We start from the raw sequence: 18,519 nt of genomic DNA on the forward strand, positions 1-18,519 counted from the left end.
ACCGTGCTGTGGTTGACTGTGAGGTCCCGGTGACCTGGCCCTACTGACGTGCTGGGCCCCAGTGCTGGCTTTGGCCTTGACCAGCTGAGGAAACATGATACTTAAATCATTCGTAATTAGCTCCTTCCCTTTGCTTAATAACACACGAAGATAAATGGGTTCCAAGATTATTTTTTTTTCCCCAAATGGAAATAGTTGGTTTGGAATTAAAAGCTAGAAAATGTCCCACAAGTCCTGCATTGTAGTGGTCCAGTCTCTCTTTCTCTGATTCCTCCTGCTGGGAAACACTAGACTTCTCTCTTCAGTACCTTTTCTATCTCTCTGGAATGTAAAACACTGACATTTGTTCATGAAAATAAAAGGTTTATTTCTTTTTACATAATCTTCACATTATACACTTAAATAAACAGCACTGTGGAACCTCACAAACCTGACTAAGCTGTGATTTTCTTTACGTGGTGTTTTAGCAGTAGATCTCCTATACAAAGCAACACAAGCCAGATGCCAGTTTCTCTGACTGCTTTCTCATCTCTGCAGAAAATCTCCTCCTGGTCTTAAGATGAGCTGAGCTTCTCCAAGGCGCAATGAAGGGTCTTCAGGTCTTCTCTCATCTGGCTCAGGGCGTTTTGGATCTTGCTGGGCTGATCCAGAACCTCCATGCTGCAGGTAAAGGGGTCGTAGCGAACTGCAAAGGGGCGCTTGATGGCTGCAGAGTATCTCCTGTTGAAGTGAATGGGTATCAGTAGGTGCATAGACACAGGTGGGTGGGTGGGTGGGTTAAGCCTCTTGAACGCATCATCTGTTTGAATATTATATCATATTTTATAACATGTTAAAGCATTTTTTTTAAATTCCCATTTTAAGATTAAAAACAATTTATTCCAAGTTTGGTTTAGCATTAAGATTAAGTAATTAATCCAGGATTAAGGTTGTGGTTATACTTTAATTTAAAACTATATGCTCCAAATTTTATTCCAAACATTTATTTGCAGTGTTGTGAACAAGCAAGGTCAGATTAAAATACATTTTACTGTATTTTAAGGGTGGAAAGTATTTTAAGCAGTGGCTTTAATGTCTTGACAGATTACACTGTTCTTCTTCTATAAACAGACAAAGCAGCATAAAATAATGAGTAAATACCTCAACTTAATCTTTGCATCCTCGAAGCTCTCAGAAACGAAGTAAACCGGCTGGTAGGTTTGGTCCTGATACGGCTGCACTGCTGTCTCCTCTGGGTTGAACGGCTTGTACTCCGGCTCATTAGACAGAGCGTACTGGAAGGACGAGTCGAGAACTGTCAGGACACTCAGCTTAAACGAATGTGTGCAGCAACGTGTTGGTGTGTGAACATGGAGAACACACTCACAACAAGTTCTCCATAAGACGACAGCAGTCCAGCGCCGTAAGCTTTCACTGCGCCATTCTGCTTGCAGAGGCCAAACTCCACAGTGAACCAATATAACTATGAGGTGAGAAAACAGTGAAGAAGGCAGATGAACATTACTGTGCAAGCTTGAACATAATTTGCAATTATTTATTTCTGCCACTAGATGGCACCGAAGGCCCATTAAAGTGGAGGGAGTCTGCATTTCCCTCAAAGGTTAAAAGGTTGTCTTCCAACATTTGATGTTCACTTGTGTCATTTTTCAGATCTTGTGATGTTTTTATCTTAAGGACTCACAATTTAAACTTGTGCAAGTCTCACTGAGTTAAACCACACTTCAGGTACTTCTCATTTAATGTGTGAAATCTGAATCAAAACCTACCGTTGACAGCTTCTCAATGTCTTCATCTGAAGCTCCAAGCGAGGCAAGTCCGATCTCCTGAGGCGGTTCAGATGAGTTAGTATTAAAGTAATGCAACTACATTACGCTCAAATCAAAGAACATACAGTACTGCACGATTACCTGTGAAAACTGGGCAAATTCTCTGTCCGCCAGCATGGGAATATGGCCGAGTAGCTCATGGCAGCAGTCTCTGTGGGAGCAGACTGAGTCATTACAAGAAAACGCGGCCGAATACATGAATGAATACGTTTGTTCACAAAAAGCAGGTGACTCACGGCTCAGGGGAGTGCATGGGAGACGAGGAGTGACGGATGTACTGTGTGCACTGAAACACTCTGAAGGCCAGACTGCTGAGGAAGTCTCTGGCTGACAGCAGGCCAGCAACTGGCCGCAGCTGGAAACCAGTTTTCTCTGAAACGAGCAGGAACACAGAGGAAGTGCACTGTTAAATAAATCTTTTCTAGCTCTTGGAGAGCTTTCAACAGCAGCAGCATTTATTCTAATTTTTCATCCTGTGTCACCTTTCAGGAAGGCAGAAACGTCTCTGAGCTGAGGGATGCGGTCCTCTCCGTAGCCACAGTCCTTCTCCAGCTGCTGCAGGCCGTCCATGAACTGCCTGCAGGCCAGGCTCGGGTAAATACTCCTCAGCTGCCGGTACACCTCCCTCCTTTCAACACAGCGACATCACATCATTACACTTTAATCATCTTCACGCTCGCTCTGTGCGTCTGTGCTCTGTTGCCATGCGGTTCATTCTCACCATGTGGACACCTCCTCTGCTGTGTACTCCACAATGGGCAGCGGGTCGCCCCTGTGACAAAGTACAGTTCATTTATGAGAGGATACGTGGATGAAATCAGTACTCAGTGGAGACAGACGGACTGTTAAAATATCCGACTCACTGTTTGAATCTGAAGGCGAGTTCGGAGATGAAAGCCCGTCTTTTTCTGTATTCTGGATCGCTGTATCCCTGCGGCAAATAATGTGAAATTACGATAAATAAGCTGTCTGGTAAATAGAACATGATAATGCAGGAGGATATGGAAACACTCACGGGATGCTCCTGGTCCATGTCCGGATCAAATTTGGTTATTAATATGTTGCATCTGTCGAGGTCTTTTATCTGTCGGGGAAACCAGGGAACTGTGATGTCAGCGGGAGGAAAAAATAATTAATTAGTGCTTTTGTTATGGGTTGTATGTTATTAACATTAAGATTAAATGGTTTTAAAAGCCCTGCACAGGCATCGCATTCGATGTCCTAACATGATGGCAACTCACAAGATGTTTTAATAAAGAGAAAAGCTTGACGTTTAATAATAAAATCAGGTGCCTTTTTCCTCCGGGATGCAGCGAACGTCGTCGGCGACCCTCTTTAGGGAGTTGATGAAAACGTCGAGGTCAGAACTGTGAACCTCACACTTCATGAAGAACTCCAGATCTGTCGTGCTGTTCTTTGACTTCCTCCCCGGGCGACTTTCGATGTGGAGAAGTTTTGCTTCAAACGTCTGAGAGGGAAATTTAAACGATTGTCAAATAATGGCCTTTTTGTCGTGATGCTGAAGAAAGACTTGCTATCCACTCGTTGTCATCTTGACCCAATAGTTTTATGTGAGATGGAATTTTATTGTCTTTTGGGGGAGTAAAGCTTCAGGTGATGCATTTTAGGGCCTTTGTTTTGCCCATCAGAATCTATAACTCAAATCCAAAACATAAGACTCAAAGGATGAGAATCTGTTTTGTTTCTTTTTAAAAAAAAGCTTGTTTACATCATCGCACTTTAAAAACAAAAAACAAAGTAGCACATCACGGCCTGTTAATATCATGACCAGGTGACACACAAATCCTTTACAAATTTTAAAATGAGAATAAAGCTGATTTAAATGGCCACAATTGAGCTGATTTATTTTGTATGAAATTCTGCTATTGCAAATCCAGATCAAATATGAAAGGCTTGTTCAGAGCATTTGCTCTTGTTTTGTACTTAAGTACTTTTGTACTTTGTATAATTTTGAGGTACTTCGACTTTTGTTGTTTCTATTTTCTTTTACTTTCTACTTCTTCTCTGCCACATTCCAGAGCAAATATTGTACTTTTTCTCCCATCACATTGTTTTTGACAGCTGTAGCAACTGGTTATTTTTCAGATCACAAATTTAGGTACAAAATGTGATTATCTTATAAAATATTTGTTGTAAAACACCTGATTGTGGCCCCACGTTGACCTCAAGCTCCAGTCGCTCAGAAATCAATCTGAAATTACAGTATTTTGAGCATCAAGTTTATTTTCAGCCAAAATATCCAAATATTTGATGTTCTTCCTGCTTAGTCAGCTTTGATTTGGACACCTCAGCAGCTGAGAAACAGTGACAAGCATTTTTATTGTGTTCTGAAGACCTTTTTAACTCCCCCCTCAGGGATCAATAAAGTCTTATCTTAATCTTTAATACATTGGAATTTATTTCTTTGTTGTATTTTGCATTATTAATCTGAATCTGCACAATAACTGAAGTTCTGAAAGAGCCTTCCTGTAGTGGTGAAGTATGAAGTACTTTGCTCTGAAATGTGGTGAAGTTGAAGTATATGGAAAGTACCTCAAAATAGTACTTAAGTGCAGTATTTGAGTAAATATGCTTAGTTACTTTTCACCTCTGAATAATATAAAAGAAAAAACTACTTAAAGGTGGCAGTAACAATAATACACACTCACGTGATTTCTTTGCATAACGGGTACATTTACTGTTTGTCTTACCTTGACTTACATTATAACTGCAGTACCATTTAACAGGTACTTCTACGGCATCATGCACGAGGCTTACCTCGAATATTTTCCCAGTTTTGAAGAAGCCCGCGTTTTTCTCACTGCTGAGGGCGAACAGGACGTTCAGAGTGACCCTGCCGTCCTTCTCCTCGAACACGAAGCCGTCTCCGAACCTGGAGGGCCCCGGGGAGCCCGCGGAGCCGCTGCTGCGCTCCCTGCGGGCGTCCTCGATCAGACTCTGCTTCCTGCCGCTGAACGGCGCCGCCTGCCCCGCGCTGTCCGTCTTCATGTGTGCGGTGTCAGCCGGAGTGTGTCAGCATCACCTCCGCCGCGCACAGGTTTAAATAGTGTGTCATCTGAGGGCTTCATGGAGATGAGTTGCGCAAGTGCGCCACGTCCGTTTGGGCTTTTTTGGGCCCGTTTTGCGTCATGAAATCACATCTTTTTATGAGACGAAAATAGTGCTTTTAGGAGGGGGAAACGGCCTATTCCGAATAAATAAATAAATAAAATAAAGTGAAATATATGAATCACAGATGCTTTTAACCAAATCAGGCCATTTCAGGTTACAGATAATGTTCAGCGGTTTGATTTAGTTGCAAATTAATTGAAAAAGATGTATTTCAAATGAGAAGAATCCTGGATCTGTCTCAAATATGTGAGTGTTAACAACTAATGCTAATGACAGAAAGAAGAAGACGTATTTCATATTTATTTGTTTCATTACATTTCATGCATACAAAACATTTTATTCAGCCAAGCAAAGCAAAAGCTAATGCGCTTTTAGGTTTGAAATGCAAAGAAAAACTGCTGTTTAGCACCATATTAGAAGCAGAATTGAATGTTTACATATTAGGTTTTAAATTCATTCGGTCCACTACAGAGATATTGATTCACAAAACCCTCTTGTTTTGAAAAACATTTCTCAAAATAACATTTATACTGTAACAATACTGACAGTAACATTTTTATCTGTCGTACACACATTACTCATTATGCCACATGAGCAACAGGTTATGCTTTATTCACTGAAATACTAACTGGATTGCAGCAGTATGCTCATTTATTTTGTTTTAATACAAAGAAAGCTCATTTGCATGCAGGCTAAGCAGAATATTCATTGAAGAAATGCCGAGATGCTCTGGGATCTCCGGCTCAGATTTCATGTGCAGCTACTGCAGTTTCCGCAGGGCTTCGCACAATTTCCCCATTTCACCTGAAATAAGAGCAATAAACCAACATTAGAGTAGACCTAGACTGAATTAGAGTTAGAGAGATTAGAAAACTAATCTTCATAGTTATAGTTTTTTTTTTCACATCAATAAAATTTCATAGACAGACAATTAGACAAAAATAGCCTTGTTATGTCATCCATAATAGCCCGCTGTGCTTACTATTGACTCACGAAGCTTGGCCCTGTTTTGATGTAGTGTATTGTTTCTGTTTCATAATTTATTGCATAACACGAGTGTCGTTCTTTAAGTCACAGCAGATCGAAGAATCTGGTTGTGAGATGATCAAAAGGACAATAAAGCAGAACGAAAACATTCCTGCTGCACAGCATTGTATATATTCTCTACACATTTTGGAAGACATTTGCTTTTTTTAATTTAACTTCTTAAAAGCATTCAAATAAATCAGTCTTTTGTAGTGAGGACACTCTGCCTCCGCTGAAATTAAGTGTCGGCTAACATCAGGAAAGACTTTTCCACTTTTATGACAGAGTAGAAATCCCAGCTCTGGAGCTACACAGCAGAAACAATGACTTTAATGTGGGGAGATTGTTTTTAGTGTGTTTACAGATTGTGCCCGCCTGTTACACTTTCTGTTTTTGTGTGTGCGATTTCACTCTGTTCACCAAGCATCCATTTTATAGTAACGTACCAGAAGCAAAGGGGAATGACTGTGTTTTCATAGTGCTGCTTGGGTTTGGTCTGCAGTTTATTCAGCCCTGCAGCCATGTGGAGAAACCATTTTTTTAAAAAAAAAAATGAGTAATGGTCTTGTTTAAAGCTTGATAAGAGCCTAAAAGGTCTTGAAGAAGTGTTGCTGTGAAAGCCTGACATCTAAAATCCAAGTTGTCCAGAATACTAAGTGTGTAGCTGGAGCCACTGCTGGCTCATAACCCATAAAGGAAGTGAGGAAGTGATAATGATTGGACACACTAAGGGATCACACAGCTTAAGAAGTTGGTGACCTCTGCTTTGAATGTATTAATAAAATAATGACACATACCGTTGATGCTGTCAGCCAGGTTCCTGAGCTGCTGGGTGTTGTCCAGCACCTCGATACTCTGGGTGTAGGGATTGTAGCGCACTGTGAAAGGCTTGGGGATGGTGGCTGCAAATTTCCTGTTGGGCAGAGAGATGTTAATGTTAACACAAGTTTTGTATGTAACCTAAACTATATCTACAGGAAAGCTTGAAGCCAGGTGCTTATGAAAACCATCTTACCTCACTTTCTCTTTGGCGTCCTCAAAGCTGTCAGCGACAAAGTAAATAGGCTGGTACTCTGTGATTGGGTATTTCTGGAGGCTGGTCTTGCTGGGGTCGAATGGCTGGAGTTTGGGCTTGTCTGACAAGCAGTACTGAAAGAACACCATGTAAGAAAAGGATTTAAATTTTTCAATGAGTGTCTCTTTGGCTGTCAGTAAACAGGAAGTGCAGCATGACTCAGGGCTCTGTCTCTCTGTTGATGTGACTTGGCAGAGTGCACATCCTCTGCTGATGTGACCTCGATAGTGAGATGCTCGTCCTCTCTCTGCTCCCACTTACCCACTGAACCTCTTTACCCACACCCCGCTGGGCAGGCAGGCCGACTCCCCCACTGACACATTAAACCCGAGCCTGAGTGGACCACTAACCCACTGCCTGCTGTTGTGCAACAAGGTGACTGTGTTATAACAGCACACGGGGGTTCAGGAGGAGGAAGGAAAGCACAGAAAGCTAATTATTTATCTCCCATCTGTGGATGTGTGTGTTGTGTGTCTGTCATGTACAGATTTTTTTCTCGAGACTCAAGCACATGTGTTGACCCCCATGTCCTCCTCGTACCTGCAGCTCTCCAAACGATGACAGCAAGCCAGCTCCGTAAGCTCTGATCTCTGAGCCCTGCTTACACAGACCAAACTCCACAGTGAACCAGTACACCTGGGGGCACACAGAAAGTTCATGAAAATATGATCCACACACCGAAAGCCAGGTAAGATTTCACCTCTAGATTTTCATCAAGAAGTGCTCAACTTCTTTTATACCTTTAAAGGGTCAGTTCAACTAAATGACAAAAAAACAAAATAATTTCCTCACTTATACCTTATGTCATTTAGGCATGCATGTCTGTGAATATGCCTTTTCTGTTTACTGTTTATGTGGCTTGTTGTATTGTGTTATGCATGTACAGTATTCTATGTTTTATGTGTTTCTTATTCAGGCTGACCTTGAAAAGGAGAGCTCGCTCTTAATGACCCTTCCCTATTTAAATAAAGCTTTACATGAATGAATTGATTTCACCATGACTGTGGGGAAAGACGAAAAACATGGGGAGAAAAATGGATAGGACACAGAACAAATGTCCCCCGGCTAAAAGTGAGGCTGTGGAGGTTGCAGTTATGTTGAACTGTTCCTTTGGTAGAAATTAGTTCCAAATAAAACTGCTGTCACATGTTGAGACAAACACCTTAAAACCCAAACAAATAAAACCATCATTATGGTTTACAAGTTTAGAATCACCTGGTATGAATCCACCAGAATTAGAAGCTGATTAGTTCATCTAATACTATTATTTCCTATGTACATAGTACTCACAGTAGCAAGTTTCTCAATGTACTCATCAGGGGCTCCAAGAGAGGCAAGACCGATTTCCTATACAGAATAGAATCAAAGCACATAGATTAACAAATTAAAAGTTACACAATTACATGTGATTTGCATGTTAACATAAGATTTCAATCGAACCTCTGAGTGAAAAGTGTATGTTTAGCATGTAAGATTAATAGAACAATATCAACACAATTTATATTGATAATATTAACTTTGCTACAATGCATAAAGCTATAACTGGCTTGCTGTTTTATTTAGTTGTGTGTTGCTGTCATTTCATTACTTCTGCTCCAACAGGACGCTTGGTTACCTGTGAGAACTGGGCAAAACTAGAGTCAGCAAAAAGAGGAACGTGTCCCAGGAGCTCATGGCAGATATCCCTGCGTAAGAAATGAAAAAACAGACTCTTTAACATCACACACATTATGTTTTTTTATTTTTTGAATTGACTTCGGACACTCACGGCTCAGGTGTGTATGTGGGCCTGGAGCTGTGACGAATGTACTGCGTGGAATGGAAGACTCGGAAGGCGAGTCCTGCCAGGAAGTCCCGGGACGAGAGGAGTCCAGCCACCGGGCGAAGCCGGAAGCCCGTGCATGCTACAGGAAAGGGGTGGACAGATGAAAGAGGTGATTGATTGTGATGAATAAGAACAGTTAGCGTGGTTATATTATTACACTGAAATATGTGATTTAAAGGAAGCTTAATCACACCACATCACATCAATTCCACTGCTACTCTGCTTGCTTAAGCTAGTTGCCTTTAGGTTAGTAGGAATAGTTAGCTATTTTTATTGTTATTATGTAGCTACTAACTTGTGTAGTTATAATGAATGATAAAATTAATTACTACTATATTTGTTCATCAAAATTAATTATTCATAATTAGAGATAACAACTGAGGGAGCAATAAATGAACATTTGTAGGTTTAGCTTTAGCTAAGGCCAGCGAGGCTGGCTAGCTCACCAACTGGCTTTCACCTGATAAACTAGTTTGCTTTAAGTTAGCTGTCCAGCTGGTTGTCTGAGGCACAATGTGCATAGTTACAGCAGTTTGTATTTTATTGCTATATTGCTTTTATAAAACAGATGTAAGAAAGTTGTCTTTTCTTCACTTAGTTTAGAGTTACAGCATTTTGGCTTTGGAGCAATACAGAATCAAAGACACGACATAAAGCCTCCGACATGGACGTAAGAGTTAAAATGGCTGCTTTATGACTCTGAACTTGACAACTTGACCTCAGTAATGTAATAAATGATGAAAGATATCACCGTGGGACCTCAGGGTCACTAAGAGTCTGACTTACACTGCAGGAAGCGGGAGACGTCCTCCAGCTGGGGGATGTTGTCCGGCCTGTAGCCACAGTATTTCTCCAGCAGGGGGAAGACTCGGTTGTGTTCGCGGCAGGCGTGAGTCGGGTAAAGAGTCTTCAGCTCCCTGAACACTTTGCCCCACGTGGCCCTTTCCTCTTCTGTATACTCCACTTGAGGGATACTTTGGCCACTAGGACAAAGACATGAAGTTTGTATTTCATGCAGTTTTGTATGTATTTTCCAGTATGAAGGACATTCTGGGGACATTTTAAACTTAAGCTTATAAATGCTATGGTATATTATTCGATGCTATACCCTGTACTTGTTCCTACAAAAATATACATTAAGGAGAGAAAAAATGTTATGTACTGTTACAGTATAGCGGTCAAAAGGGATAAAAAATATCCATAAGCATACCTGCAAATAGACAGTAAGCAAAACAACAGTGGTACAAACAATTCTAAAAAGCGTAAAGGTAGGTTATTGTTCTTTAAAAGTCTTATTCATCCTGGGGCAAATGAAGATAGACTGCACACATACAGCATCACTTTGTTATCTGTCAGTATCACACAGCTATGTTAATGCAGGTCACCTCAGTGAACATTTCATGGGGTTTGGCGCTTTTTGTAGTGCCTGTTAATAATACTTCTCAATTACAGACACAAAGACCAAGGTCCTTTAAATCCACCTCTGACTGCCTATAATTTGTCCCTGTTTGAAAATGCCAATTTTGACCCAGAAAAACCACTCAGATATGTAATAATTTCATCTGTGACTTTACAGGCTTCAAAAACACGCAAAATGAGAGATGAAGTTTAAAAAGAATTTTAGGTGTAGTTACTGTCTGTAGTTGTAGGCGATGTCAGCAAACTCCTTCCTGCGCTTTCTGTACACTGGATCTGTGAAGCCCTGAACACACACACACACACACACACACGCACACACACACACACATCAAGGAAAGCCATGTTAGATCTCATGATCGCAGCACGGCTGCTCACAGCTAAATCAAAGAGTGGAAATCCTCTGCTAAGGCTAAACCCTGTGGCCTTTGACAGCATTATGCACTCCGTCTCTAATAAGAGCACGCAAATACATATTCAAATGAAGCCTTTGTAGAGTGTTATTCAGCTTACGATGAATACATTTTGCTTTAATGGCGGTGGCAAAAGGGAGCAATTATCTATAATTATAGGGGCTCAATTAAAGCAATGACATCAATTTGTGTGTCTAGATAGTTTCCATTAGAATAGACGGCAGAGTGTAGCCTGTCATCTCTGCAGCCCTGTCTTTCATAAGACATGTGGGCGTGAGTGGACATGTATTCACACAAACACACACACACATTCAGAGGCAGGATGTGGCACACAGACAGACAGTGATGGATGAGTCAGTCTTTACCGGGTGATCAGCATCCAGCTCGGAGCCGTAACTGAGGATCTGGTTGGCGAAGCGGTCCAGGTCCTGGATGTCATTAGGAAACCATGGCACTGGAGAATAATAACAGTTGTTAAACATTGATAATTTATGTTTTTATTCAACAGGTATTTAGTCAAGTCAAATCAGTTAGGCATTCATGGCACAAAGACAAATTTAGATATTCAGGATATTTTTACTATATATTTATTTACTATATTTTTTTTTAAGTTCGTGCCTTTATTTAAAAAGAACACACACCCACACAAAAGACAACCAGCAGCAAAATCTTTTTGTGTTTAGATGACTTCAGTAAATAATACTTTGTTTAATCAAACTAATACATTAGACTTGTTTTCCATTTTTGTTTGATTTGATGAAAGAAAGCTAACAGCCATATTCAGATCCCAGTCAGGATTTGCTACTTTTGTCTGTTTTATATTATTACAAACTGAATGTTTTGGGTAGGTCGGTTAAAGACTGATTGATCAGGAATGAAAACTGTTGAAAATACTTGCTTGTTGCAGCCCAAATATTGTTTGATTCTTACCTGATGTAAATAAGTAAACTGGTAGCCATGTTGGTGGACGATGTTTTGACTGTTGGATTTTTTTATTCATTGCCATGGCATCTTTGACACTCAGCAGAACGGTAATCAAGGGTCATCTGCTTGTTCATGTGGATTTATGACATTCAGAAACACTGGGGCCCAATCATTAATCTACATTTGTGCCGTGTGGTCCAGCCTAAGGCCCCCGGGAAGACAATAGGTCCCTGCCAGGCTCCTCCATAAACAGGCAGCCTCCAAAACAGGCCATAAATATCCACTCGTCCACTTGACCCTGACCAGCACACCACAGTGTCTACACTGGGGTCAAAGGAGAATCCATGGTGGCCCTGTCTGTCTCAGCCTGCCATGACCTTGGCATGTTCTCCTGCCCTGCGTTAGTCTGGGACCAGGACACAGAGCTCCTCTGTTCCTGCTGAGCCTGTTGGTCCTCAGTAGCTAAACCAATGTCACTCTGGAAACAACTAATAAAGGGGTCAAGACGTGAGCGGCGGGCCATCAGTCTCATCGGCGACACTGGCTGTCCATTACTCAGTCTGGCTGGGGGGGTTATGAAGCACCATCCTACAGCTAAACACTGTACTCAGTTGATTAATGCATCATCTCAGCTCAATTGATCTTCCTATTATTTGATCTTTTAGTCATGCAAGCTGTGTGGCTCGAGGGATGGCGAAGCTGGTTGGTTGGTCCACCGCTTTGGCCCCAACTGAATTATCTTAACAACTGGAGTTATTGTCATTAATGCTGTGCAGACATTCATGACCCACAGAGGAGATGGACTACTGACTTTAGTGACCCCCCGACTTTTCTTCTAGTGCCACCATTGGTCAACATTTGGTCAATATGTTCCCCTGAAGATGAACCCTAACGGCTTAAGTTATCCCTGACCTTTCCGCTGGCACCACCAAAAGGTAAAACCCCTTCATCTACCAGATGGATTCACAGGAAACTGGATAGAGACATTCAGGATTCCCAGAGTATGAACTGTCTAGGTTGACATTTGTAATTTTCACTGACACAAAATTAGAAATATTGGATGATTTTGCTATGAAAATGAAATGAGTGTCCAATACATTTCATTACAGAACATACAAGTATCATCCAAGTAAAATGTGTCAGTGTGCATACATTTTGCTTGATGTTTGCTCACCACACCGATACAAACTCTAAGAATCATATCCTCAGCCTTGTCACAAAGGCATGAGCAATCATCAACATGTAAGACATTTCAGCATATTTTCTGTTTGAAAACACAGCTGTGTTGGAGCATGTCATTTATATGCTTTTTTTTGTTTGTTTTCATCATGTTCAGGATTCATGCTTATCTTGTTCAGTGTACATCCTCTCACCACAGTTACACACACTTGCTTACCCGTGTCCTTCTCTTTGTTGCGTGATAGCTCATGCACGTGGCCACTGATTTGTGTACGCAGGCCATCGATGACATCGTCCAGGGCCTGGGAGCAGGTGGGGTCCACACTGATGAAGAACTCATACTGGTCTTTGTTCATCCGCGACGGACGGGACTCGATGTGCTTAAGGTTGATGCCCTTCTCCTGCGGCCCACCAAATCAAAGACAAAGAAGAGACCTTGGTGAGACTTTGATTTGTTTGTGTTTTAAAGAGCTTGTCTGTTTAGTTTGCCGGTCTCTAAATTTTGTCTAATTTCTTGCAAAAGGTTCACTAGATAGATACAAATTGCATCCATGTAGGAAAAACCTCCATGTAACAGCACCCTCTTCATTATACCACTAGAGGGTACAGTGGAGTTAGTAAGTTGAAAGATATTTTTCAGATTTCACCATGCCCACAGGCCAGAGTGGCCTTACACTTTTTGACTAACACTGAGCCAGACAGACTGGACTTGCATAATTAATGCATTCAGAACAGAATTGGTGAAGTGCAATACTGTCAGATAAATCATCACCTGACATTTAGGCTTTCAGCTCATTCTGTGGCAAGAGCACATGACCCTTTGGATGTGAATTTATGTGACGCGTTTCACAAGTCCCTCTTTAATGTCAAAAGATGACTCGTGCTGATAGTGTGACTCTACGGTAATTACTATCAAAATGTGTTTGTGTTTGTGTAACTTTGGGGAGGGAGAGGGTGTGTGATGTTCTCTGTCTTCTATAGGCTAAGTAAAGTGAAGGGAGTGAGCAGCAGGGCCTCCTGTTTTCCCCCATCTGGATCCCATTCTACATTTAACAGCTCTTATTTAGGGCCATGTCCATTTAAATTCAATTTATATGGTCTACAGTAAAACCCCTTATCCATAATTGATATAACTTTAAATATGGATTGTGCAAAAGCAGTTGCATCAAAATACGCGGAAAATGACTTCTAATACTTTTACATTAATTGCCTTTAGCACGAATGAACAGCACGGAGGAAGATTTAGGATCACAACATTTAAAGTTAGTCATGTATGTTTAATATTAGATGATTCTATCAGTTTTCTGTCAGTATTCACAAATAAATATGTCTCTTTCCTCAGGAAAACACTCGGAAAGTTCAATGATATCACTGTTTCTGAGCAAATACTTCAATGTGTGTGCTATTGGAGACTTGGCTTGGCTTAGCATATTCAATCCTAAATCCTAAACCCGGCAAGATGCAGTGGTCATTCTGTCAGATTTCTGTACCCCTCTGAGCCGTCACCCCACTATAAGCCAGGTAACATTAGCCTTCCTGTCACCCTGTCGCCGAGGTGCCAGGTCAAGGTCGGCCCGTGGCACTGAATCGTCACATGATAACCACAGTGCGGCGTCACATGGGCTTAAGTCCCAGGCGGATAAACAGTTTGGCAGGTCTCATGTGCAACCTTCTGAAATATAAAGATTAGACATTCACAAGATGAATATGAATGAACATGTGATAGATGCTGTGCGGATTAACATCAGCACAAGGCCCAAAACAGCAGTTGTTCTCAATTAGTCAGAAAGCAGGACAAATGAGGAGAAAACGAAGCATTTTCTCTTCAAAGCTGTTTTTTATGGGGACTGTGGTAAGGGGGAGGTGTGTGTTGATGGTTTGGGGGTCATTTAGTGTGGAAAGCAGAGGATAGGAGGGGGTAGGAGGGAGGTGGAGCAGGGGGAGGATTGGGAAAGTGCGAGCTCATAGGCTCAAAGATGATCCTGATGTTTACTGCTGCATTTGAAGAGCAGCATTTGGCACATAACTTGGCACTGAACAGAATGAACCCACCCATATCTCCACCCACACATATGGCTGAGGAGAGAAAATGTAGCCAAAAAAATGCCTTTTTTTTTTTTAAACCAAAAGCATCTTTTATCTGCGGATGTTTTCTACATCTGTTTTCGTGCACATTGTTCAAGAGACATATGGTGTTTTTGCCTACAAGAAGAGTAAATTTGAACCTTGATATATAACACCCATGTTGAAAATTAAACAACTGAAGCACTGCCAGTCGTTTACTCTGAGTCTGCATACAGTCACGTACACACAGATAACAGAAAATTAAAAACAGTACACTCATTGATCGATGACCTTCTCCTGGTTGCAGGCTTTCAGATCCTTAACTCAAATTAGGAAAAACCAGACTGTAAAAATATCCCATTAAAAGTCAAAGTCCTGAATGTAAATTTCACCCAAAATTATTCTCTCAGAAAAATGTACTCAAGTATCAGATGTAAAAGTTTCTGTAACACAAAATTACCCCAGGAAAGTTTAATGAAAGACTTGCATTATGGGAAATCACATATTACGCCTATAACAGAATAGAGGCATAAAATAAAAATGCTCTTGTAAAGTATATGCAAAAAATTCTATTTTAAGTTATTATTTTAGTTATGTTCCACCTTTGCAAACTATAAGTTGTTGTTTTCAGGGTCTGAGCAGTCCAGTGTTTGACTATTTCATATTATAGAGACCCTGGAGGAGCAGATGGGTTAGTGGATCAAAGAGCCACCTGTCATGTTTGCACACAAATGATAGACAAACACCTGAGATAAGCTCAGTGTGTTCAGCTTCCCTCTTTAAAAGGACAGGAAATTATTCCTAAACCATTAGAGATATTCATAATGTACTTTCCATTGCCTAAAAACTGCTAGAATTACATGTTGTAACTACCTGAAATGGTGATCTAGATCTTGTAATACTCTCATATGTTTATATTTATTTATGAGGAAAACTTACTGTCCATGTAGTTTGTTTTGTTTGATGTTAATCAGTAACTTTAAGAACCTGAAAGAACTGAGAATTTCGGTTCACGATCAACCCATCGATCCCGTCTGTTTGGGTAGCACCAAAGGAGCAACATTTTGAGAATCTGATCAACCTTATTGCACAGAATTACGCGAGATTATCGCTACAATATTCTTATGCGTGTGCATTAAAATGAATCTGGAGCCGGCAGCCAGTTAGCTTATCTTAGCATAAAGCATGGGGTGGTGAGCTTTAACCCGAATAGACTTTACCTCTCTTGTAAGTTATTGACATTCCTGCATCCTCTTTATGGTGTTTTGCTGCAGAAGTAATTGCAGTTTCCACAACAAACACAGTTAGGGCTGAATCATGTGGTGTCAATTAATACCAAGCCCCATTGTGACGTGTTTGCTGCCTTTCACCTGATTTCACAGTCAAACAAAAAAATAGCTCCTTTAATTATGGATGAAGTCACATACTGGATGCCTCAGTGGGGATGACTGTGTGAGTAATTTTGCTCCTGATCATCACATGAAGATCAGGAGAAGCATTAGAGTTCCTGGCCAAGGGTGAAGGAATGACAGCCTGCATGTAAGCTGTCAGTAGAGAAATTTACCTCGAAGAGCCGCAGGGCCTTGGCTAAAGCTCCAACCTCCTCTTTCAGGGAGAAGATGCAGGAAATCATTTCTGACTTGTTGCTGGTCTCCTCCTCCAGGTACATGGAGCCCCGTCTCCTCTGTTGAGAAAGACACATTTTAGGAAACGACATGGAGCTTAAATGTGGAGTCATACATTAAATTACAGTTTCTCTTATGTGCTCTCAGTGGAGCAGCTAATACAGCTGTTACTACAGGAATCCGTGGAAGAAAAAAAGTCATTTTTTGTAACTTTTATGTTTTCAATCCTAAATCTAGCAGCTGAATGGGCTGCAAAGCTCTCCAAACACTCTAGTTTAACCTTTTAAGTGAAGAGAATGTGTAAGTCACAGATATTATGTGTCTGTTTGGGCAGCCGTGGCCTGGAGGTTGGAGAAGCAGCTTGTGACCGGAGGGTTGCTGGTTCGATTCCCCCACCGGAAAATTTGGGTGTGGTGGAGTGATTAAGGAGAAAAATCCCCCCACCCCCCCCACCCGCCCGGTCCATAAGCCGGCTGATGTACCCTTGAACAAGGCACTTAACCCCCAATTTGCTCCGTGACAGTGGCAGCCCTCTGCTTCTGTGGGTGTGTGTGTGTGTGTGTGTGTGTGTGTGTGTTCACTGCATGTAATTTGCTGGGTGTTGCATGTGTGTTCAACCAAGTATGGGTTAAATGCAGGGGAAAATTTCAGTGCGTGTAAAAATAAACCACCAATAAAAGTTAATTTCTTAATTTCTTTCTGTGTTCAGGTGCAGTCATAAGTAAGAGATAGTGCATGAAATCTCAATGAAAGCCATGACATTCCACATTAAAGTCATCTGACCTTGTGGCTTGAAGCCTTAACGCCTTTAACCTTTTGCGGCAGACCTCTGCAGTAGTTGTGCTGACGTGACCACATGCTCCACATGTGAGAGGGTTTTGAACAAATGAGAAAAGGAACATGGGCACACCGAAAATTTCCTCTACAGCGCTGCAGCAGAGCAGAATATCTTACAGATGTTCATGCACACTCCAGATCAGTATTTATTGATATTTCGGCCGAAATCGAGCTCCATAAAAGTCTTTACTTGAAATAAGAGACTTTTGTGAATGATTGTCACGCTTTGTAAGAGTAGAGCACCTGTAAACCACTTGGCTTGTATTGGTGCTACACTGGACGATTAGTTTCACTGCTGGTTAATCTGCAGATTGTTCTTTTTGACAATTAAGTGCCAGAAATGAATGAAAAGTATGTATCATGGCGATGTCTTCAGATTTCTTAAGCAGGAAATTTTTATATTTAAGAGGTGATAACGAAATATTTTTGCCTGAAATATGGCACGAATGATTAATAGATGCAGGTTATTTATTTGTTCATCAACAGATTGTTTCACCTCTGTTTTTCAGGTGTATTGTGACAGCACATTACGTCAATTTTTCGGTGACATCAGCTGTTTTTTTCATTCTATTCAAATCACAATGGGAGCTTTGCACATCCCTGCTTTTGTCTGCTGTGCTACCTGGAATATTCCAGTTAGGATCAACTCTATAACTACTGTTATATTAAAAACAGACAAGTAAACGACAAGTAAATGCAACAACTTATTTTTTTGTCTGCGTGAAATGAACATATGATGACAAACGAACTCAAACAAGTTGATTAATTAGCTCCTGGAAATGCAAAAGTACTTAGAGAGTTAAACAGCAGGTATCATAACCTGTCAGATTTACCCGTGTGCCCTGGTCGGCTGTCTCTGCCTCCCCCGCGGTGTTTCCATTGACTCTCTTGTATGCTGCGTCCATCCTCTTGCTCTTCAGGTGAACAACCTGCGTACTCTGATGCTGAACTGTGGCGGAGTTTGTGTGAGCAGCTCCTGACTTTAAAAGCTCCCAGTATCGACAGCGGGCCACGTGACACCACACCCCCTCTGCATCGGTATGTCACGGGACGGTTGTTGTGAAACAGAATTACAATATGGCGCATCTGGTTTTTGTTGCCCACCGCTGGGTCGAGGTGACCCCGGATATGCCATATAGGCTTTCACCTGAGGCCTTTGGGTTTTACCCATCACAGC

General features: G+C 41.3%; 3 protein-coding genes across 8 annotated transcripts in view; 1 reads left to right on the plus strand and 2 right to left on the minus strand.

The window, feature by feature from the left end:
• Positions 1-346: 346 nt before the first annotated feature.
• On the minus strand, positions 347-4,953 carry th2 (tyrosine hydroxylase 2). The gene is made up of 12 exons (XM_046379061.1): positions 4,605-4,953; positions 3,120-3,294; positions 2,842-2,930; positions 2,690-2,757; positions 2,548-2,598; positions 2,309-2,454; positions 2,063-2,198; positions 1,908-1,977; positions 1,767-1,823; positions 1,367-1,462; positions 1,141-1,274; positions 347-720 (listed from the first exon to the last, which is right to left on the minus strand). Exons 1-12 carry the CDS (start codon positions 4,833-4,835, stop codon positions 555-557), a joined length of 1,419 nt encoding a protein of 472 aa, XP_046235017.1. The 5' UTR covers positions 4,836-4,953; the 3' UTR covers positions 347-554.
• Positions 4,954-5,246: 293 nt separating this feature from the next.
• Positions 5,247-18,332, minus strand: pah (phenylalanine hydroxylase). Its single transcript, XM_046379062.1, has 13 exons — positions 18,176-18,332; positions 16,445-16,564; positions 13,034-13,217; positions 11,079-11,167; positions 10,519-10,586; positions 9,671-9,867; positions 8,828-8,963; positions 8,675-8,744; positions 8,350-8,406; positions 7,600-7,695; positions 7,000-7,133; positions 6,782-6,897; positions 5,247-5,762 (listed from the first exon to the last, which is right to left on the minus strand). Exons 1-13 carry the CDS (start codon positions 18,245-18,247, stop codon positions 5,719-5,721), a joined length of 1,383 nt encoding a protein of 460 aa, XP_046235018.1. The 5' UTR covers positions 18,248-18,332; the 3' UTR covers positions 5,247-5,718.
• The window catches only part of LOC124053670, a 65,399-nt gene continuing 60,003 nt past the window's right edge, over positions 13,124-18,519 (plus strand). For 4 of the 6 annotated variants that reach the window (XR_006842201.1, XM_046379054.1, XM_046379053.1 and 1 more), the window contains exon 1: positions 13,241-13,255. The gene's annotated coding sequence lies outside the window, so the exon portion shown is untranslated. Of the gene's footprint in view, positions 13,256-18,519 lie in introns of all 6 variants that reach the window. The other 2 variants (XR_006842203.1, XR_006842202.1) reach the window with 1 other exon arrangement.

This window comes from Scatophagus argus, chromosome 22 (genome assembly GCF_020382885.2).
Source record: "Scatophagus argus isolate fScaArg1 chromosome 22, fScaArg1.pri, whole genome shotgun sequence".
NCBI classification, from domain to species: Eukaryota; Metazoa; Chordata; class Actinopteri; family Scatophagidae; genus Scatophagus; species Scatophagus argus.